Genomic DNA, 22,820 nt, shown 5'->3' on the forward strand with positions numbered 1-22,820 from the left:
CAGTACATGTTGAAGATATAATTTTGCACATGTTTCAATACATTCAGAAGTTACGTACAGAAGGACCTCAAGAATGGGTTTTCCAAGAGTGCAAGGTACATTTGTTTCACCAAATTTTTTTAAAGGAGCTTATCTATATTTTACAATCAATACATGTGAATTAATTTAGATTGAAACTCATCAGTGACCCAGCTCAAATTTGAAATTTTTTTTTCTTCCATTTTGAATAGTGGTAGATGAGCTATAGTGTCCTCTGAGCCTTGTTAGTTGCCTGAGGCCCAGTTAGCCTATACTTCCTAAGGGGAAAAAAGGAACCAAAACCCCCCATCTCAGAAGAAACCTAGCTTTTACTAAGCTGGTCTCTCAATCCCTATGCTGCTGTGCCCTGGCTATAAGGCCCAGTACCATTGGGTAAATATAATTATTCTCTTTGTCTGCTTGATAAATACTTAGTAAGTTACTGGTGAACTTTCAGGACCTTATATTGAAAAACAGTAAAAATGTTTCAGATAGCCAAAGGGGGTAGCTTTCCTTTTTATCTCAAAATTTTGTTACTGAAATGTGCCCTGCCCTTAAGAATAATTTTAAGTAGTAATGCTTGGAAATAAATAGCCTGGCTGTTGTTGTATTATTTATTGTATGAAGGAAATGATGTTCATTCTTTAAAAAATGTGACTGCATTTTGGAGTGTTACCTTTTAAGATTCTTTGACTTAAATTAATAAAATCTATTTATTTTTAATGTAAGAGACATCTTCTTTACCTATGCAAAATCTTGATCACTGGAGTCAGCTTAGACATTAGCTCATTTCTTTTAACAATTGTATTGGAAAGGCTCTTTTTTTTTATGGTACTTTTCTTGGCCCATCAAGATCAGATTCTGTGCACCTGGTACATTCTGCATGATATTCTATTTTCTTACCACTTTTTTGTATAATAAAGATCAATTTTCATTCAATTTTTGCCTAGTTTTGCTTTTAGTTCTGTATTCTGTGAGGTGAGCAGAGTTCTTTCAGACGTTTAAAAGGTTATTTTCTCATCTGACTTTATGTCTCTGGACTAGATTTCCTCAAACAAATACACATAAAATTACTTTATATGAAAAAGGATGCTACTTAGAAAATTTGTAAAATTTAAAATGGGATAAAAGTTGTACGTACATGAGAACCAAATACTGTAGTGTAATATTTATCAGAGTTGTTTTGCTGTGCCTAATTGGATTAATTTTCTGTTTTAGGATTTGAATGCTGTTGCTTTTAGGTTTAAAGATAAAGAGAGACCTAGAGGTTATACATCTAAAATTGCAGGAATACTGCATGTAAGTAATTTTTAAAAAATTGCATGTAAGATATTTTGGAGTTAGTATATTAATTTCGATGATTTCGTTTATTTCTGATAGTATATTTGAAGGAATTTATGGGAAAGATTTATGAGGTTGTAATACAAAGCTTTTGAGTGACTGTTTAGTACAAAACTTTGGTGTTCAATAAATTTTTAGCTTTCCATATTTTGATTCTCTGTATTCTGCTCAGAAAAAATTGATTTATTTGCTGACTTTTATTTTCTGTATAAAAACTTAATATGTAATTTGAAAGAAATATCAAAGGCAGTGTAGCCTAATGGATAAGAGAACTGGCCTTGGAGCCAGTAAGGCTTGGGTTCAAATTTTGCCTCTTGATACATAATAGCTGCATGAAACTGGTCAGGTCGTTTCCTTGTTCTGGGCATCTGAGACTATGAAATTACAGAGAAAGACCTATGTGGTAGAGGGAGTTTCTGTATCTGAAAGTTCCACATGCCAATGAAATCAAAGACTCTGTACCAATTCCTGTTCCAAAAACAAATAGTCTGGAACAGTTGAGACTAAAACCCCTTATTTTTGTTTTAAAAATCCTGAAATGTGTGTGTGGCTTGATTCCCATGTTGCTAGCATTATGTGACCAGAGGTGAGAAAGGTGTGTTACGTTGTTACCGGAGGTAGCCCAGGTCATTATGCTGGGAACTGTGTATTCTTGTATTCTAGAGCTACCAATGAAATATTCAGCTGCTTATCCCAGGCAGGTCCCTAGTCTCAAGAAGACACATGTTCCAGTCTACCAAAAAGAATAGGAACTTTTTCAGAGTGGTTACAATTTATAAGACCTCTAGTCTTCCTAGATTATATAGCAAAGCCTTTTCTATCAGGCCTCTCTGAGGGGAGAATAAAGCATGGTGATTGATTTGAAGGAAACTTTTAGTGTTTTGGAGTCAGCTAGATTGGGGTGGGGCAGAAATTTGGATAATTATTTTTGTTATTGTTGATCTTGGAAAATGGTTCAGATTAAGTACTCCCTTAAGATTATGGACCTATAGTTCATCTAGTCCAATCCCCTCATTTTATAGATGAGGGAAATGAGGCCCAGAGATCATAAATTACTTGTCCAGTTTTCAGAGCTAGATTTTGAACCTAGGTCTTGTGTCTCCAAATTTTGTCCGAATGTTGAAATACAGTTTGTGATCATGACCTTGTATACATGTATAGATTTCATCTAGGTGCTCATTTAGTTCAGTTCTTAGCCATTCTTACCTTTACCCTGCTTTAAGGAGGTGATTCGCAGCAGTATTAACAGTATTAGGTTTACTGGCACAGCAATTTTTTTACCCAGCAGAGGGGAGCATATCTCTTGTTGAGCTTGTCATTTAAAAACTGCCCTGTAGGTGCCAGCCTTTTACCATCAAACTCTTCTTTCTAGAGTAGGCTGTGTCTAGTCATTTATATTCAAACAAATGAAATGTTGCTTTAAAACAGACTAATTTGTAAGATTAACTCACAAAAATTCTCTAAAATACAAAACTATCCCAAACCATGGGAAGAAGGAGAAAACTAGTATATGTGAGAAACTTTTCTGTTGTGGGATAAAAAGTTAATGGAGAAAGTCAAACCAATTCAACAAGCATTTATTAAGGGTCTCTAATGTCTCAGGTATTGTCCTAAGCAAACGTATTTTCTGTCCTCAAGGAGCTCACAATCTAACGGGGGAAAGACAACATGCAAGTAACCATGTACAGACAAGCTACATGTAGGATAAATTGGAGATAACCTTAGGGGGAAGACTATAAAATTAAGTGTGTTCAGAAAAACTTCTTGCTTAAACTGAGTTTTTAGCTGAGACTTTAGGGAAGTCAGGAGGTAGAGACAAGGAGAAGGAGCATTCCAGGCATGGGGGAGAATCAATAGAAAGGCAGAGGAGTCAGGAGGTGAAAAAATCGAGGAGGCCAGAGTCACTGGGTCATAGAATTTGTGGAGGGGGCACTAGGAGGAGAGGAGTGAGGTGTAAGGAGCCTGGGAAGATAGGAAGGGGCCAGAGTATGAAGGACTTTGAAAACAACAGAGCATTGTGTATTTGACCCTGGAGGTAACAGGAGCCCTTGGAGTTTGATTAGGGTAATGACATGATCAGAGCTGTGCTTTGGAAGAGCAGTTTGACAGCTGAGCATAGGATGTACTCGATGGGAAAAGACCTAACGGAAGGCATGTGAAGTATTGCCCAGGCATGGCGTGATTCGTTAGGCCTGCACCAGAGTGGTGGCAGTGTCAGAGCAGAGAAGGGAGGGTATCAGAGAGATGTTGCAAAGGTAGATGTTGCAGCAGTACTTGGCAACAGATTAAATATGTAGGGGGCTTGGGGGTGAGAGAGAGTGAGGAGTTGAGGACACCTACCAAGGTTCCCAGCTGAGGTGATAAAGATGATAGAGCCTTCGACAGTGATAGGGAAGTGTTTAGAGGGAAAGATAATGAATTTAGTGAAATAAAAATGGCTATTTAGTATCTTAAGACTGTGTTTTCTTTTTAAAAGTATTATCCCCTAGAAGAAGTGCTTGCAGCAGAATATTTGTTAGAAGAATTTCGCCCTGATTTAATAGAGATGGTTCTTGACAAACTGAGGCCAGAAAATGTCCGGTAAGTCATTTTGAGGATGACATTATTATAAATTACATTTTAAAAGACCAATGAAAATCAAAATAATTTTATAAGGGAGAAAACATGTTTGTTCATCACTAATGCCTTATTTATATAATTCAGTTTGTATCAGATATTCAATAAATATTTTATTAATAAAATTTGGGAATAAATTGGCAAAAAAAATTGATACAGTATTGTATTACCACTGTAATTTAGCTATCATTATCACTTTATTCTCATTGGTATTTTAAGGATCATGCTCAAAAAGAGTTGGCCTGTTGGCATTTAAAAAATACAGTAGTGGGGCAGCTACGTGGCGCAGTGGATAGAGCTCTGGCCTTGGAGTCAGGAGGACCTGAGTTCAAATCCAGCCTCAGATACTTACTAGCTGTGTGACCCTTGGCAAGTCACTTAAGCCTGATTGCTTCACCAAAAAGTAAAATAAAAAAATAAACGAACAAACAAACAAATAAATAAAACAGTGGTGCCTCTGGTATCTGTCATTGTGGGAAATCTAGGATTCCACATGAATGTTTTAGAAGTAACTAACCAAAGCTTTAACCCTTTCTGTGCCCCATTTAAAAAATACTATTTTAGTGTGAATCTTGCTAAACTTTGTTATATATAACCCAGTCTTCTTAAAAAAGAGATTGTAGAGCATAATAATATGGTATAACAGTGGACTTGGAGTCCGAAGGACCATAGAATCATAGGATTTGGAAAAGATGGGTACCCAAGAGATTATCCAGACCAGTCACTTTTTATTTTACGGCTGAGGAAAGTCAGGCCCAGAGAGAAGTGATTTTCCCAAGGCTATTCATCATTAATACCATGAATTATTGTTGTGTTATGGCTTCCCTCATCCCCCTTTTCCTTCAAGGAAATCAACTTAGTCACTCCCTCTTGCGTGATGCCTACCTGCTTCCTTATCTTCCCCACTGCAGCTGAAAGTGTTGCCTTTCTCAGATTTTTTTTTTTTTGGTGAGGCAATTGGGGTTAAGTGACTCACCCAGGGTAACGCAGCTAGTAAGTGTCAAGTGTCTGAGGCAGGATTTGGACGCAGGTCCTCCTGACTTCAGGGCCGGTGCTCTATCCACTGTGCTACCTAGCTGCCCCTTCTCAGATTTTCTGAGAGCACTTTCCCTGTCTTCATCATATTCTCATCTTGTATTACATTACCTGTATATTTTGTATTTTTCCTTGTAAGCTCATTTAGAGCAAGGACTGTGACAACTTTAAATCTTGTATTCCTAATGCCTTGGGGAGTGTCCTGATTTGATATGTCTTTACTGAACATTTGTTCAACTGAATTGAAGAGAACTGTAGCAGTTTGTGATACGTAAGAGTTGCTTTTCTTCTTTGCTTTCAGCAGAAAGGCCTGCCTTTAGAATATGTGTACTTTGTGCATTGGCTTCATGCACACTTGTAACAAGGTCATCTAACTTCTCAAACAGCAGGGCTTGGCTTCTTTTGGTTAAGACTTTTATTACACTTAGGCTTTGCAACAGTGAGTTCAGTTTTCTTGAAGCTTTTTCTTTTTTTAAACTTGTTCCTTGGGCCTCTGCTGTGATCTGAATTCAAGAATTTAATGGAGAACTTCCTACCACTGGAGTGTTGTTGGAGCTGGAGAGGACCTGAGAGGTCATTCACTCTATCCTTTTTATTTTTACACATGAGGAAACTGAGGCCTAAAGAACTGATTTCTCATGTTATACAGTGAGAATTAGAACGATCATCTGGATCTCCTCCATTGTCCTACACTAACATGTCAGCTGTCATGATGAGTTTCCCAGTTTGACCTGGAAGCTTTATTGAGTGCTGTTCTCAGTTAAATCTGTGGCTGTGCTAAATACATCCGTCCTTGTGCCACAGAATGTGATCTCCAGGCTACTGAAGTCTTGTAAAAGTGCGTCCAGCGTGCTTCTGTAATTCCAAGGTACCAAAGATCACCTGGTACCCCATACACAAGGATTATAGGGTTAGAATTTGCTTTGAATGATGGATTAAATCTTGGGTTTAAATTACATTGAGAAATGAAATTCTGCACTTAGCTTTTGGTAATTGTGTTCATTTCTGCAGAGGTAGAAATGTACTTACCTTTAAAACTTAAAACTAAATGCAGCTAGTATAGAAAAAAAACGAGTCTCACTATAGGAATATAGTAGTCATATATTTTTATCCAGTGGAGTGCAAAAAATAATCATGATGTCAAGAAACTTGAGTAGACTTTCTTGTCTGGTTTATCCATTGGAACATGAAATTCAGTAGATATTAAAGATAGTCACTTCTGGTTATAAACCAGATAGTTCCTTTTGCCAGATATTGAATTTTACTTTGTTAAGCTTAGAACATTTGGCTGGTCTTCTTATGGAGGATTTCTCTTATCTTGGTGTTTGGTCTGGTAGAGATGCTCTTTTTGGAGGGACCAGATCTGTGCTTTCATTAGTAGGGGGAACACCTAGGGAAGAACCTCCTTCTACCTGTGCGGCCTGATACGTGCTTGTCCTAGAGTCCCCTGGGACACTGTTAAGTAACTTGCCCTCAGGGTCAACTAGACAGCAGGTGTCAGACGTGGCAATTCAGTCCAAGGCTTCCAAACCGAAACCAGTTCACTCTCCACTCTGCTGTGCTGTCTCTCATATGCCAGTATCGAGGTTAAAAGTAACAGAGAGAAAGCAGCAGAAGGGGACCTCTTACCTTTGTGTGTGTTGTAGGTCTAATGTCCTCCATTTGATACCTCTCAGCTTCCTAGGAGCCTCCCCAGCAGCCTCATGAAAATGAGCTCAGTGACCCAGCTACCTGGCTTCTGTCCTCAGTGAGGAGGGGGAGGCACAGAAGCTAGAGTTAGGGTGAGATCCCCTCACAGGCTGGAATTCCTCTAGTTTCATTCTACCCTTTTCTGTTTGAATACTATTCTTGCTGGAGAAGATGGAAGCAAAATAGAATATGAATATTTTTTCCTTTTCTATGTCATTTGTTATCATTTCTGCATCTTCTCTAGGCAGGTTTCTTGTCTTTTTCTTGCCTTCTTTGCTATTAATATAACTCATTTAAAAGCCCATTTTGTTATTTTTAGCATTTTTTTAGGGGCTTTAGCCTTTAGGTTTATGTTAATTTTGGTTGTTGTCTTTATCTATATGTTCATCTTTCCATCTTTCATGCATGTCCTTTTAAAATCTGAACTTAAGCTGTATGCTTTGAACATAATAAGCATTTGATGTTTTTTGAGTGAATTAGTGAATTCCCTGTTTAGTAATACTGGTTTTTTTAGATGCTCCTATTCTTCTTTATTTGAATTATTAGGATTTATGTATTTGTTTTTAGAACTTTCCATGTATTGTTTTAACTGTTAAACATTTGTTTTATACAGAGCACCATGTTGGATGCTGAGTGATGTTGATAAGCTTTATTACTTTTTTTTTTCTGGTGTTTGCTTATAGGATGAAATTTAGAGACTGTATAATCAATCAAAATATGACCAGCCTCTAAACGCAATTAGGGAGACTAGAGTTTATATGTTTCCTCATTTTCTCAAAAAAGCATGAATAAAAAGGAATGTAACCATGGCTGTTACAGCTTTCTTTAACTAGCATATGTCCAATACTATATTGTCATACACAAGATACCGTTTTTGTGTGGAATTTAGGAAAAGGCCTGAGAGAAGAATTTTTCAGTCTTTCTTTTCTATGAATGTTTCAAAATCTGCTTTCCTAAAGTCTAGGCTACATGTCTACTGTTTTCCACTCATCATTGCTGTAAGCTCTAGAATGTTTTTTCTATCTTCTGAGAAATGAAATTCTTAGCAAGGGAGGACAAGGATTTATTAATTAATCTACTTTTTAAAAAAAAATTAGTGTCTTAGTAAATGTCTGGGTATTTGAAGTCTACTCTCTCTTCCCTTACTTAGCTTGCTTTGCTCTGTGTCAGTTTGTAATCTGTATTAGGAAAATATTTAGCAACTTCTTTCTGTCCTAACCCAAAAAGCTCTTCCATTGTGTTTGTACTCGTAGGTTTATGGATATCTGTCATACAAAACTTCAGTAATATCTGTAAAAGCAAGTTTACCTTGTGTTAAAATTTCAGGTTCATTTTTCCCCCCTGTACTCTCTGAATTGTTCTGTACACATCTGGGGCCATAAGTATTCCTCTTGACCATCCTTTCTCTTATTTTCACCTAAGAATTCACACAAGTTTGCTTACTTCACTATGCTTCTTTCTACTTTAATGCATGTTGCCTTCACTTATTGCCTGATTTTTGTAGTTTTACCTGTGTTCTTTTCTCCTTCCCTTTCAGACTCCAGTTTTAAGCCTTTTTAAAAAATCGTGTGTATGATTTATCTGCTAAATTCATTTTTCTCAGCCTTCTTAAGGTGCATTCGGCTCCACTGTCATCCTTTTAGTGTCCTAGGCACCTGAGGCAGGGCAACCGAACACTTCTCTTTGGCTTTTTAAAAAACCTTCCTTCCTCTTCCCATGACATGACCACCAAAGAGGATTAATTGGAAATCCTAGCTGTGCCTCAAAGCCATTTTTCTACCAGGACTTCAGAGTCTCTTGAGATGCTTTCCAAATTTCTTCTGGCTGTATAACTTATTGATGAGTGATTCAGTGGAAGCAGGTAATAATTAGCGGGTGTTTGGGGTCTTGGCGGGTTCTCTTTAGCATATGTCAGGGGAGATAGCGTGCCTTTTGATTTATCATGTCTCTCCACAACTGCCTCTGCATTCTTCAGCAGGGAATGTCGTTACTGTGCATGTTTTCTTTCTGGATGCTGTCACAGGACTTTTTTCATCTGTTAGTGCCTATGAGCTGTCTTTGGTGGCCAAATGGAACGTGAGATGATGTTGCTGCTTTTTCAGAGTAGCTAAAGTTCCCTTTCAAGTAGAACCTTATTTCTGCCCTGCAAGACTTCTTCTTTCTATTCTGTTATTTTCTCCTACTCATTAGCTTCCTGACATTGGTTTAGATTCCCTTTTTTCTCTTCAGAATCTTTGTTCCTGGCTTTTTTCCTGTTTCATTTTTGTCTCTGATTCTTGAGTACCTAGCATCTAGAATGGTGCTTGGTGCAAAGTCAGTACTCAAAAAAATGCTTGCTAATTTAGATTGTGATTTCCCTAATTCTAGCTTAGGAATTTTTCATCTTCTCTAAATAAAGCAAAAAAATGTTATTCGTACCCTAGTACTTTCTCTGAGAGCAGGTACACTCTACTTACAGGAGATGTAATTGATGATTACTTTACATAAGAAAAGAAGCACAGCATGTACCCTGCAAGCCACTGCAACTTGAGCTGGAGTCTGAAAGCATTTCTGCTCTCAGATCCTGCTGGGATCTTCTTATGTTCTAGGAGGATTTTTTTTGTGTCTTGATCAGTTAATAGTTTGTTGTGAATATGTTGGTTTACGAGGTTACTGTTTTCTGTCCATTTTTGTTCTTAGGGTTGCAATAGTTTCCAAGTCTTTTGAAGGACAAACAGATCAAACGGAGGAGTGGTATGGAACACAATACAAACAGGAGGCTATACCAGATGAGGTCATTGAGGTAAGCTTAACAAAAATCAGTGAAGAAAGTTTAAAATAAAGCAAAAAGAAAGTTCTTTATTCTTCCAAAATCTGAAACATTTATAAAAGCCATAGTTTCTGGGTTCGTTTTTGGTCTGTACATCCTCCTGTTAACTAAAAGGGAGGCACAAAGATAGAATGAAAGCCACGTGGCTTCTGCCAGTCCTGATAGACAGATTTGGGGTAGTGGGGGAGAAGGGGAAGAAGAGGAGAGTACAGGGCTAAAGGGAGAGAGATTGTTTTTAGGGTTTTCTCAATGTAGTTGCCCTTTCTGGCATATGCCATCTGAAATAAGAAATACTTTAGGGGGCTTTGACAGTCTCCACATTTTTGATGTGACAGAAACAATTCTGTTAGCTCCATCAATCCAAGATATGGGTAAAGTTGAAACCTCATGTTCTGGTGCTGTCTCCTCCCATTTGGTGGTGATGTGTGAGCTGAAGGTAGACTTAAGAATAATTTAAAATTAACTTTCCTTTTTACAAAGTTTTAACTCTAAACAGTAGCCATCAACAAATGTAAACATTCAGAATAAAAAGGAATGAAATGGGGTTCTACATAAAAATCCTAAGTTCTAAATTATTCATGACTTAAAAATAAATTTTAACTTAAAAATGCCGTTTTTACTTCTGTTTCTCTTAGCTTACTCGCTTTATTGTATTTTTCTAATTTTATTGTTATTATTTATTTTTGCATAGCTAATATATATGTTCTGATTCTATTTTCTTCACTCTTTGTGACTGTCAGTCTTCCATATTTATATTTATCCTGTTCCTCCCATAGCTCAGTAATATTTCATTATGTTTGTCTAAGATTTGTTTACTTATTCTCCAGTCAAGATATATGAGACATTTATATATATTTTTGCTATCATGTGTAAAGCTGCTATGGATATTTGTTTTCCTTGCAATAACTTTAGATGGTCACAGTGTACGAATAGCCTATTTAAAAACAGTAACAATAAAACCAATAGTAGCTCTCTTAAAACAAATTCTTTAGCACTCACCAGTAGGTAGTAGAAAGTGTAATAGAAAGTTTAGAGCCCCAGCTCTGCCACTCTTCAGCTGTGTGACTTGGGAGAGGTCTTAGAGGTCATTCAACCTTTTGGGGACCTCTTTTTTCTCATCTTATGAAATGAGAGGCTTGGACTAGATGGTTTCTGTAGTCCCTACTAACTCTTTAAATGCCTGTGATTTTATCATTACTTGTGAAGTGCTATCCAATCCCCACTATTTGTTCTTCTTGGAGATTCAAGGTGTTATCCCCTCCTTATGATTCAATACTGTTAGGAGGTAAGGGATAGTCAGTTACTATAGGATGAATTTTCAGCCACAGCTACTCCCAAAGATAGTCTATTAAGTTGCTTAGCAATTGTGATCTGCTTTGGTTAGTGTGATAAGAGAGCCCAAGGGCAGTGTGTAGATTGAGAACTGGGCTTTTTACCAGGTCTTGATAATAGCAAGTTTACAAAGAGTTTATCATGTTTCAGGCACTTTGTGAAGCACCTTCTAAATAGTATCTCAGTTATCTTCAGCCACACTCCTGGGAGGTGGGCGCTATTATTATCCTCATTTTATAAATGAGGTAACTGAGGCAGACAGAGGTTAAGTGGCTTGTCCACGACCACACAGCTAGTAAGTGTCTGAGGTAGGGTTTAAATTTTATGGCTGCAGGCCCAGTGCTCTGTGCACTAGAATGCCACCAGGTGCCCTTGTCTTGGCATTCAAGTCCCCATTCTGACACTTCCTGACTGTATGACTTTGGACAAGTCACTTCACCTTTCATTGTTCTAGGCTACTCTCTAAAACTATTAAATTGCAGGGGAGGTGCCGACTGCAGTGCTGGTGGGAGTACTTGCCAGAAAGTTATCAATGCCAGTGAAATGTGAGGGTTGGTTCTCCTTCTGTTACTTTTAGTAGAAGGGACTTCCCAATGATGAAATTCTGTAAGTATTTAGGTGAGATGAAAACAGGATTATAACTCACTGGTAGTTATAAAAATGCTCTTTAGATTAAATATTTCCTTGCTTATTTACTGAAAGGGAGAGCATGAGATAGTGGGACACTGGATTTGGGAGTTAGAAGACACAAGTTCTTGTCCTGCCTCCACTGGTTGTATAGCCAGGGGAGAGTCATTGACCCTTTCTCAGACACAGTTCTGTCACCTGTAGGGTTAGAGTGGTGATATTTTTAATTACCTATCTCATAGGGTTGTTTTGAGGAAATGCATTACCATAATTGTTATTAGGAACAACACTAGCTGTGATACAAATTCAGCTCAGTGATTAAGACAGCTGCATCCTAGATTAAGTGTGGGGTCAGTCTTATCCTCAGCCTTCTCTCTAAATTACTGGTTTAGCTAAAAGCTCAGTTGTGAATAGAAAATTTGAGAGGTGGGGGAGAGAAGTGGTTTGGGCCAGGCCATGAATTATAGGCTGATGAGTTAGAGAAATTCTAGCCAGCATGGCCATCAAGTTATGGAAAGAACTAACTTTCCACAGCTAAAAAAAGGCCAATTCTAAAAATATGGGTAGGTGAGTTGGGGGATGAGGTTAGCCCTTGGACTGCTTCCTGCCCTATACATTTTTAATTCAATTGTCTAACCATGCACACAGTTTATCAATGATTTTATTTTACATTGATGATCTGTGACTGGTTAGTTTAGTTCATTAGGCTCCATGTCATGGATCAGATTCTAATGTTCTTTTAGGTACTGAATTGAATTTTTTTCCATCACCTTACATTATACCCTCGACTTAGCAAATGAAGGAACCTGGTCACAAGGGGTAATGAGGATGTAAGTGTATACAGATGGATCAATAAGTCTTTAGTAGTAGTGCTTATCTTTGTAAAAGTGTGTAAAAGATAACACATGAGTGCTCTGGTACAATATTGCCCTTAAAATCCTTTTTACAGAAGAGGAATTTAAAGAACTTTTGGGCCCATTTAATTTGCTCTCATTTTCACTCCAGAAATGGAAAAATGCTGACTTAAATGGAAAGTTTAAGCTTCCAACGAAGAATGAATTCATTCCTACAAATTTTGAGATCTTGCCACTAGAAAAGGAAGCAACATCGTACCCCGCTCTTATTAAGGTAATTTAAGTGCTGGATCTGATAGAAGGGAAACTATACACACACACACACATATATACACACACACACACACACACACACACACACACACACACACACACACACACACACACACACACATACTTTTTCTTGATGGTAGCTTTGGTGTTGTGTCCCATGTGGTGTCTGTAACCCCAGAGGGTGTGAGGAGAACTGATTTGTAGTTCAGAGGAAAGGATAGCCAACAATGCTTTTTAAAAGACTGGAAAGTAAGTTCTGTGAAAACAGATGAAAAGATCTGGGGTGACTTTTCTTTGAAGGGGAAAAAAAGGTTAAGTTGTAAGCAAGTACTTTACCTGAATTGTGTGTAGAAGAGAGTGACTTTGCTCTCTGTTTTCCAGTACCAATAAAAGGAAAATGAGTTTATATTTATGTTTTTAAAATTATGTGGAAATTTTGTAAAATCCTAGAATTGCCTATTAAGGTTATTAATTGTGTTTCTTGTCAAAATAAAATATTTTGAAGTAGGCTAGATTTTCATCTCTGAAACAAAAATTTCATCTCTGAAACAAAAATTCTTAATCTGGGGTCCATAGACTTAAGAACATTTTTTTTTGGTTAACTCTTGATATAATTTGTTTCATTTGTAATCCCATGTATTTTATTTGATTAATTTAAAGATATTGTTCTTGGGGGGGAATCCATAGGCTTTACTAGACAGCAAGATTTGGGCACACAGAAAAGGTTAGGAACCCCTGGTTTAGAGTTACTACATGAAATTGGGGGCAGGGATTTTGTGACTCAAAGTTTTTTCAGTCCTATGCCAATTTCTCTTGTTTCTATTTTTTTTCCTTAGTTATCACCTGCTATCTTTTATGTTGTTGAAAATGCTTAGAATTAGGGATTGCATTTTTCCTTATGTGAAATTTCTTTCTTCTTAACAGTTGTATTCCAATTCACTTATTTTTACAAATTAGGAAATAGAGGCTCTCATCTATAAAATAAAGGGATTATGCTAGGTTATTAAGGTCCCTTCTCAAGATTCAGAATCTAATGACCCATCATTGTGATCAGCATAGTAATGCAGAAGTTGTGTTTAATTAGAGGATACATATTTCATTTTTCTGTCAGCTAAATTTCGAGTGAATCAACCATTTTTCCTAAAAAATGACGAATTAAGTGATTACACTTCTGTGTAAGCACCGATGTGTGTTTATATACACACACACACACACACACATATACACACACATATATTTACTCCTCTGCTTTAAAAAATAAGCATTCAGTACATATTTTGTTCAAAGCATGTTGTTAAGAACTGGTGAAGATTCAAAGTTTAGGAAAGACTTGGTTTTCCTTATGGATTTTAGCATGTGGAAAAGATGTTCTGAAGCTGTTTTGTGTCCTATACCCTTTTGACAACACTCTAGGGAAGCCTATGGCCTCTTCAGAATGTTATCTTTAAATGCATAAAATAAAAATTAAAGAATTGCAAAGGAAAGTAATTATATTGAAATACAGTTACCAAAAATATTCTTAAAAAGAAAGCTTACAGACTTCAGATTAGGCCTCCACTCTCCTTTCCCCCTGCCAGGGGAATATGAAACATATACAAATATATCTATTATTTTATATTATATCATTATCATATTATATAGCCATAATAAGTGCATCATAGAAGTACAAGACAGAGTGTTATAATGATTGTGAGACATCTTTTAGCAGTGAGGTATTATAAAGCTTCATGGAAGGAGTAACATTTGAATTGAGCTTAAAAGGCTGTGTTGAGAATTCAGTAGGAGGTGAGGAAGACGATGGATATTCCCAAATACAAGATAAAGTATGGAAGCAGTTAGGTTGTGTTAGGAGGGGAGGAATTAGAGAAGCATGGTACATGTAAAGGATAGTAGTGTAAAATAAAATTCAGCTGGAAAGGTAGGTTCCAGATTTGTAGATAGCTTTTAACACCAGGCAGTTCAAGTGGAACTTTCTTGGTATGCAGGAGAGAATCTGTTTTGAATGGTCCTCTGGGTGAAGGTTTCTGAACAGACTCAGTTTATGCAGAAGGAAGATTAATCTGACAGGATATTGAAGATAGTTTGGAAGCATGAAAACCAAATTGCAGCAGTACAGGATGGTACTGAGGAGGGGGCCTGGATGCTGGACATCAGGAGGGAGTGGCTCCTGGAGAGACTGGGGAGATAGACTTAGCAGTGCTTAATGAGACATGGTGGACAGCACCAAGGTTCTAAACAGGGGAAGCCAATCAAATGCTAGTGCTGCTGGTTGAAATGTGAAGTCAGAAGGAGGAACTGGTTTAGGGGAAAAGCTGATCATCTCAGCTATTATTTTAGTGTAAAATACAGGGAAACAAACTTGCTATAACTCTACCTCTTTGAGTGTTTAAGTCACTTCACGTGAGCTTGTAGGTCTCTTATGTACAGAAGAAATTCAACTAGTTATGTTAGAAATCTTAGGAATGTTGTAGTGCTTTAGTTAGAGTTAAGTACAGAACCAGGAAGAGGGTCCTGTGCACATCCTGTCCCCCTCCCAACCTCCATTCTTCCCCTCCTATGGTAGTTATTCATTCCCCAAAGAGATAGGGGAGAGTAAGATAACTGTTGACTAAATCTCGTCTTAACACTGGACTAGCAAATGGTGTAGGCAGGAATTGCTTACTTCATTGGTAAACAATAAACAGTCTGTCCCTCCACCACATAATAAATGATAAGATGGTGAATGTTCTGGGTGGTTGAACTGAAAAGCCTCCCAGGAAGCCTGTCTGGTATTCCTACTGTCATCTTGGCCACAGATGAAGAATAGTGGAAAGCTTAAACATAAATTGCCCGTCTTTGTCCTAACAAAGCAATTTTTTTTTTTGGTCATAGGACACAGCCATGAGCAAACTCTGGTTTAAACAAGATGACAAATTTTTCTTACCAAAAGCTTGTCTCAACTTTGAATTTTTCAGGTATGTAATACGACAAATTCAGCAACTTTATTTCTTAAATTTTATTATTCTTTCAGGCTATAGGACTACAAATAAAAGGAGTTCTTTTTGAGAAGGGCAAGTTGATAGGATCTGTTTTATTTTCAAATAATACAAAGATACTGTTTGATCTCCCTTTCTAATAAATTCAGAACAAAAGATAATGAGCTGAATTTTCAACTAAAGCATATATAGTAGATTTTAGGTCAGACCTGAGAATTGTAGAACATGGAGAAGGTTATATAATTAAAGAAAAAATAGCTCACACTTTTCCAGAAATGGTAAATACCCTTCCCTAAAGCCATGGGGATGGGCTGAGTAATTTCTTAAGGCTCCATTCTTCCTTGTAAAATTGCTTATTCTAGATGGCCAGTCTGGCTTATGCTCATTTAAATAAATAGAAGGAAAAAGCTTAGTAAAATTTATAAGTGAATAATTTCTCATTTTAGATTTCCATTAATCCAAGTTGATTATTGTTTTAATGGAGAGAGATTTTTTATCACCAGGTTTTATTGCAGTAATTTGTTAAGAAACATGTGTTACTGAATTTTAGAATTACAGAATTTTTCAAGTTATTCTTATGATCAGTGTGGGTTTAAATATAATCACCTTGGTCACTAGCTCTTCAAATACAGTGACTTTTAGATTTTTTTTTCCATATTTGAAACAGAAAGACCTGAAATTAAAGTGTGTGTGTGTGTGTGTGTGTGTATCTTCTTGTCTCACTTTTTTTTGAGGGGAGAGGGAGCAAAAGGAATCTTTTAATAAAAAATGGACATTTCTGTAAAGGTTGAATCAAGACTGTGGGACTGCAAAGACTGTGTTTCATAGCACAAAATTCATAAATGATTTAGAAATATGCAGATTTGAATTCTTGCATCACATGTTGACTTTCATGTTAAATTTTGAAGATGATCCAAGATTACTGTGAAGCTAATTTTATATTCTGACCATTCACATTAACATTTTTAAACAAATTGGATAGCTATACATATTAGAATTTTCTGTTAAACCCATTGGGAAATTGTTTCTTTTGTATCCTGATAATTGTTCAGCAGAGGAGACACCCACATCATCCTTAGAATAAATCAGTGATTAATGTATCAAAGATATCAAAAGAAATGTCTGGAAGAAGCATTCTCAGTGGAAACCAACTTATACACCAAGTTTTAGGACATCATCTATTCCTAATCATCTGTTCTAAATACACATTTAATTAAGAACTGTTTATTAGGAGCAAATCTCCATTGAGGAGAAGGAATGATAAGGAGAATTTATAAACTTTATAGTGAGAATAGAATCTTCTGTTTTGTAAAGGGTGATTTTGTTGCCTACATGTTTACTTTTGAAGCTTGCTAAGATATATTACTCTAGTTAATTTTGCAATCATTTTTGATAAGAGATTTCTTTTCAATTTTTCCTTGTAATTTATGAAGGTATTGTGTGATCACATTCAAAAAACATCTTACTTGAGTGCTTTGTTGACAGGGGTCACTAAGCTTCACATCTTTCTAAGGTGAGAATGGATTTGGGGTCCAGGGAGGCCAGAGGATTGAGGTATCTTTAACAGAAAAGGAGCATTGGATCTGGGTTCAAGGCCCAGCTCTGTAATTCTTGGGGTGACCTTGAGCACATCATTTAAACTTTCTGTAGCCTCTGCTGCTTTGTTCATAACATGATTGAATTGGACTAGAATAAACTGGTTTTTTTTTTCCATTCTAAATCCTTTGATCCTAAGTACAGAAGTTACACTTGCTCGCACTTAACATTCACATTTTTGTAGCACTTTGTGGTCATAAGGTGCTTTAGAGATATGTTATCTTAATTGACACTGATGATTAATCATGGCCAAAAAAAAAATGTAATTACCCAGTGACTGACCCTTTTGATGGGCTTTTCTGTACTTAGACTGGTCCTTAAATAGCAAACAGTCTTTGACCAGGCCTGTACTCAGTGCCCCTCCACCTTGCAGAACCTGCAAGAGCTCACATGCTCTCCTGCTTCAAGAACCTAGGCTCCCCTCTGCCCTTGCTAAGGCTTTAAACAAAGCTTTGTTTAAAGCAGGTGTGAAGATAAATCAGCTGTGTAGTCCTTGATGATGATGAAAGGAAAAGCTGAGTGGCAGTGATCTTTAGTTTCTGTCCCTGCACTTCCATTTTTCTTTCTTATCTCCATCTAAGAAAAGTGACAGAAGGGCTGCTTGTGTAACTGAGTTCAACTAGTTCTCAATGATTCCTTCCCCTCTTCCTAAAAGAAGATTTGTGGCAGCAGAGAGAATGATACAGCAGGTGAGATTAGGAAATATGGTACCTAGCTAAGTTGGAACTCATCCAGAAGGCCTCTCTTGGAAGTATTTTATAGGAAGGAAGAATAAGGAGGGGAAACTCCATCATGAAATAGTTATGTTAACTTGATGTCACTAGCAATCTTTAAAAAGTAATTTGGGTTGTCTCTGCTCCCCTTTACCCCCTGCCAAAGAGAGAGAGAGAGAGAGAGAGTGTGTGTGTGTGTGTGTGTGTGTGTGTGTACACAAAGTAGTGAGAGAGGGAGAGAGAGGAGTGCCTGAATTTGTATATTGCCCTGTTCTAAAAAGTGAAACCAATTTTTATGTGAAGTTTTAGAAAGAACATCAACAAAGCATTCACTTAAATTTGGAAGATGACCTTTGTAGAGGTGGTTTTTTCCCCCTTTTAGTATTTAAACACTTATTTTAACTTTGACGTTAGTGTGAATATAAATTCATTGGCTTTTACAGCAACAGTTGATTGAATTAGAGATCATCTATTTCCATACAGTGACATGCCTAGATCATATTCACTGTTTTCTCCTTCTGCATTATGAGTAATATTTTATAAGCATGATGTAATTTATGGCATGATGGGCTAGGGTTCAAGAGGCTGGGTTAAGCTTAAGTTCTACCATCTGCGCAACCGTGGAAAAGTCACTTTATCTTTTTGGATCTCATTTCTACCTTTATGAAAGCAGGGAGTTGCATTAGATGGGCCTTCTAGACTTGATATGTATATGGTTCTAAAATCATATTTTAAAGATTTGAGCAATTTTGCTTTTACATGTTGAGAATCTCTCTAAATGTTTTCCTAATTATGTATTGTTTCATTTACTCATCTTGTGGACAATGTGATGTGTTACAAATTACTCAGTGTGAAAATAGTTGGATGGCTTGTTTATGTTGGCATTGGGGAAAAAACTGAAGCAACATACTGAAGTTCTCAATGCTTTCTTTCAAGCTCATTTCCTCCTGCGCTTAGGAAAGTAGAAGATTCCTTTCACTCCATTGAACTTTGTCTTAGCACGAATCACTTTATTACCCCAACAGCTATATGATTTCCAACTATATAATCCTCCTCAGAGGGAGGAGCATAAGAAAAGCAGTCTTCCAGTAAGTGTTTTTTTTTGGGTCAGTCCCACTGCTCGTCTGCCCTGTTACCATCGATGGTACCTATGAGTGTGTTTATGTTCCATGCTATTGGCAGGGGATAATTCAGTTGAACGTTTTTATCAGTCACTTGGGTGAAGGCTTAGTTGACATGTTTTATCACAGTTTTGGACAACACAGTGCTAATAAATTGGATCATAGTTGAAATCCAGAAAGATCTAAATTGTTCTAGGTTGGAGACTAATTCTGAGGGTTAAGATTAAGCCAACAGATCATTTGTAGGGTTACGAGATGGTGATGCTGAACTGCATTTCCTAATGAGTCCATAGTATGGCGTGACAGCTAACAAAGCTAATGAAATGTTAGGTTGTATTAATAGAAGTAGAGTGTCTACAACAGTGGGGGCGTTTAAGCTGATCAAATCACAGTTGTGGTATTGGTTCACATCTGGGTGCCACATTTTAGGACAAACTGTAAGACATCTAGAAGAGGGAGACCAGGTTAGGGTAGTGTGGAGGCTCAAAAATCATACAGCTTAATATGGAAGTGATTGTTGATAAATCAAAATAAATTAATAAAATTTTTAAAAAAGTAACCAGTGCAAACCACAAAAAAAATAAATAAACACTGCTGTCTTGCTGGTGATGCTACGTGGCTTGGAAGTATGTAGCATATGGTGTCCGTGGAATAAATAATGCTGGTGACACAAAATAAATGGAGAAATACATGGTGGGGGAAAAAAATCATACAGCTTAAAGAGGAAATTTAGTAGGCAAATGTGGTTATTGTTTTCAAGCATTTGAAGAATTATCATATGGAATAGGAATATTACCATATTCTGCTTGGCTCCAGAGAACAGAAATGAGACCCCTGGTAGATGTAATAAGGAGACTGTGTTCAGCTCAATAGAAGAACTTGCTCACAGCCAGTGCTGCCCAACAATAGAAGGGGCTGCCTGAGGAGCTAATGAGCTCTCCAGCACTGAGCATCCTCAAGCAGAGGCCAGGGATAGTGTAGAGTGGCTCTGTCTGTGCCTCAGCAAGGACTGGACTCTGATTCCTGTGGGCCTGTCCAGATTCAAGACTCTGGTTCTGAGCGATCCATTTTTCTTCATCCTATTCAGCACAAGCTGAGCAGTTGTTCTGTGTTCTGTGTTTTCTGTGATTTCTACCTACATATACAAAAAGACTACCAAAACTCAGTTTGAAAGAGAGAGACAGAGAGAAATCCTCCAGAAAGTAGATGGCCCAGCTGGGTGTCTTGAGTCCCATCTGAAAAGGCCAAATCAAACTAGGAAATAATAAACCAGTCTTTTACTTTGCACGTTTTCTTCCAGCCCATTTGCTTATGTGGATCCCTTGCACTGTAACATGGCCTATTTGTACCTTGAGCTACTCAAAGACTCCCTCAACGAGTATGCATATGCAGCAGAGCTCGCTGGCTTGAGCTATGACCTCAAAAATACCATCTATGGGATGTATGTAAGTACCTAGATTCTAGAGCCTTCCACTTATCAACACTATTTTATATTGATTTGATGGAAGCATTTTTAATGGAGGATATGAGTTTAGTTTCTTTTTTTAATTTTTGACTAATTATATTTTCTTATCTTTTAAATTTTTAAGTTTACTCTCATTCTAGGTCTTCAGTGATATTTCTATTCCTATAAACCAGTGTTTCTTTCCCCCCCCACACATGTTTAATCAGATCATAAGATTTTTCTTCTAGAGTACAGTTTTAGACCCTAGTGTATGGTTAGCTTTCTCACGTTTGGTATCAGAAGTCAAAGTTTCCAACAGAAAGGAATGAAATCTTTCTATCGGCATGAAACAAAACATTCTCTTACATCTTTTTCCTTGAAATCTAGACCATGAGGCTGCATATTCATACTCTTCGGTCATGTTTGTTCATTATCATATCACTGCTTGAGGTATCAAAGCATTTCTTTTGTTTTTTTTTGTTAGTCGCTACATTTATGCTGATCCTCTCCATTGCAACATGACATACCTGTTTATCAGGTTATTGAAGGATGATTTAAAAGAGTATACATATGCAGCTCGCCTCTCAGGTTTGAACTATGGCATTGCATCAGGAATGAATGCAATACTTGTAAGTAAAAAATGGAAGAGCAAAAAGACACAAAAACAGCATAAAAGCCTCATGTTGAGCTTGGGAAAGTGTTAACTTCTGCATTTCTAAGTGAGATGGTTGATGTTTTTTACTCCTTGCATCTTTTTCCGTGGATGAAAAACGCAATTACAATTAAAGCATTAATGATCGATTCAATCAAGCTCAGTGTGTCTGTAAACGTGTGTGAGTTTGACTGATTAATTCATACTAAAAGCATGTCACTTTTCCCATCCTATGGAAACATTAGCATCTACAAAGGAAAACAATTTTTTTTAATTTTTAAAGATTCAGAGTTCCTATAATTATGTTGGTTCATAGAAGGCCTATATACATGGATGTATTATATTAGCCCTCTGTTTCCTTGAAAATATATGTACTATTAACTTGAAAAGTAATATCAGCATTATTAGAGTGTTCCTAGAAAGTTCTGGAGCTTTCTTCTTTAAATTTGTTAACCCTAAAACGATTTTAGCTGTTACTCAACTTGGCATGCAATTCAGTTCTAAATTAACATTCCTTTTGTAGCATACATTCATCTTCTATAAAGTATACTCTGTAATGCCAGAGCAGCCTGATATAAATAATCTGCTACATATAGCCTTTGGAATTCTCAGCTAAAAGGTTTCTTTATTGCATTAACTTTCCATGCCACTGTCAAATTCCATCACCAGTTGGTTTGGTTGTACATTTTTATGTGATAAACAGACCTTTCTTAAAGATTATTCATATTTTAAAGTTCAGAGGCAACAGATGTAATTGAAAGAAATCCTCTTTTCCTTCCTTTTCCTTTCCCTTAAATGCTCTCCTAACCCCTGGTCCAGCCCATTCCAGCCTTATCCAACCCAGGAGTCAAGAGATTTGTTTGGCTCTACCACTTAGTAACTATAAGATCTTGGTCAAGACGCTTTGCCTCTTGTAGGATTGTAGATTTACAGCTGGCAGGGACCTCAGAGGCCATTTAGTCTAACCTCCTGGTTTCATAGTTGAGCAAACTGAAGTCTAGAGAGGTGCCTGAGGTCACCAGTTTCAGCTCTAGTATTTAAAGCAAAAATTATAATTTTGAATGGAATATTAATAACCTGTTTACTGACTTCTCAAATTCTGATATAAAAGACTTTTAAAAGACTTTTAACATCAATGCTTCATTTTCCATTTGGAAGGAGATAGTTTTGCTCCTATTTAATAATCTTAAAGGTAAAGCCAGTTTATCTAGTGTTTTTCTTAGAAACACTCTGTGAGAAAACAAGCTGATTGAGATAATGTATCTTGCCTGTAGTTACCCAACTAAGCAGTGGCAGAGCTAGAATTGGACCGAGGTGTCCTGACCCCCAGCCCCTTTATTCTGCCCTGCTGCTTGGATGTCTGAAGCCCCAGTGTACACTTGAGTGTAAAGCCACCCCACTTGTAGATGAAATGTGCCCCCAGAGACGTGTTCCCTTGTGGGAAATGCCAGAGATACAGCCCTAATGGTGTGCTCCATTGGGTGGCATCAGGAGCCCAAATTTATGGGTTCCAGTCCTGGCGCTGGTACATGTGGCTGAGTGACCCTGGCTAGGTGACCTCACCTCCCTCTTTGTCCCAGCTTATTTACCTTTGAAAGGAGGGAGATTGAGTGTTTCTGTTACCTGTCCCAGCTGGGAAAGCAGCACTATGTAAAGTAGAAAAGGCAATCAGTTGACTTTAGAAGCATGATTCAGTTTTGGGAAGGCAGGACGGCTTAATGGAAA

The 22,820-nt window shown here is 37.2% G+C and overlaps 1 protein-coding gene across 3 annotated transcripts in view; it reads left to right on the forward strand.

The window, feature by feature from the left end:
• Nucleotides 1–22,820, forward strand: part of IDE (insulin degrading enzyme) — a 108,309-nt gene that overhangs the window by 59,325 nt on the left and 26,164 nt on the right. For all 3 annotated transcript variants that reach the window (XM_020964096.2, XM_020964097.2, XM_020964098.2), the window contains exons 9-15: nucleotides 4–95; nucleotides 1,237–1,317; nucleotides 3,836–3,939; nucleotides 9,379–9,481; nucleotides 12,473–12,595; nucleotides 15,466–15,548; nucleotides 20,300–20,444. In XM_020964096.2, the coding sequence (XP_020819755.1) occupies nucleotides 4–95; nucleotides 1,237–1,317; nucleotides 3,836–3,939; nucleotides 9,379–9,481; nucleotides 12,473–12,595; nucleotides 15,466–15,548; nucleotides 20,300–20,444 (731 nt within the window). The remainder of the gene's footprint in view (nucleotides 1–3; nucleotides 96–1,236; nucleotides 1,318–3,835; nucleotides 3,940–9,378; nucleotides 9,482–12,472; nucleotides 12,596–15,465; nucleotides 15,549–20,299; nucleotides 20,445–22,820) is intronic.

The sequence above is a fragment of the Phascolarctos cinereus genome, unplaced genomic scaffold (genome assembly GCF_003287225.1).
Source record: "Phascolarctos cinereus isolate Bilbo 61053 unplaced genomic scaffold, phaCin_HiC Scaffold_3;HRSCAF=262, whole genome shotgun sequence".
NCBI lineage: Eukaryota > Metazoa > Chordata > Mammalia > Diprotodontia > Phascolarctidae > Phascolarctos > Phascolarctos cinereus.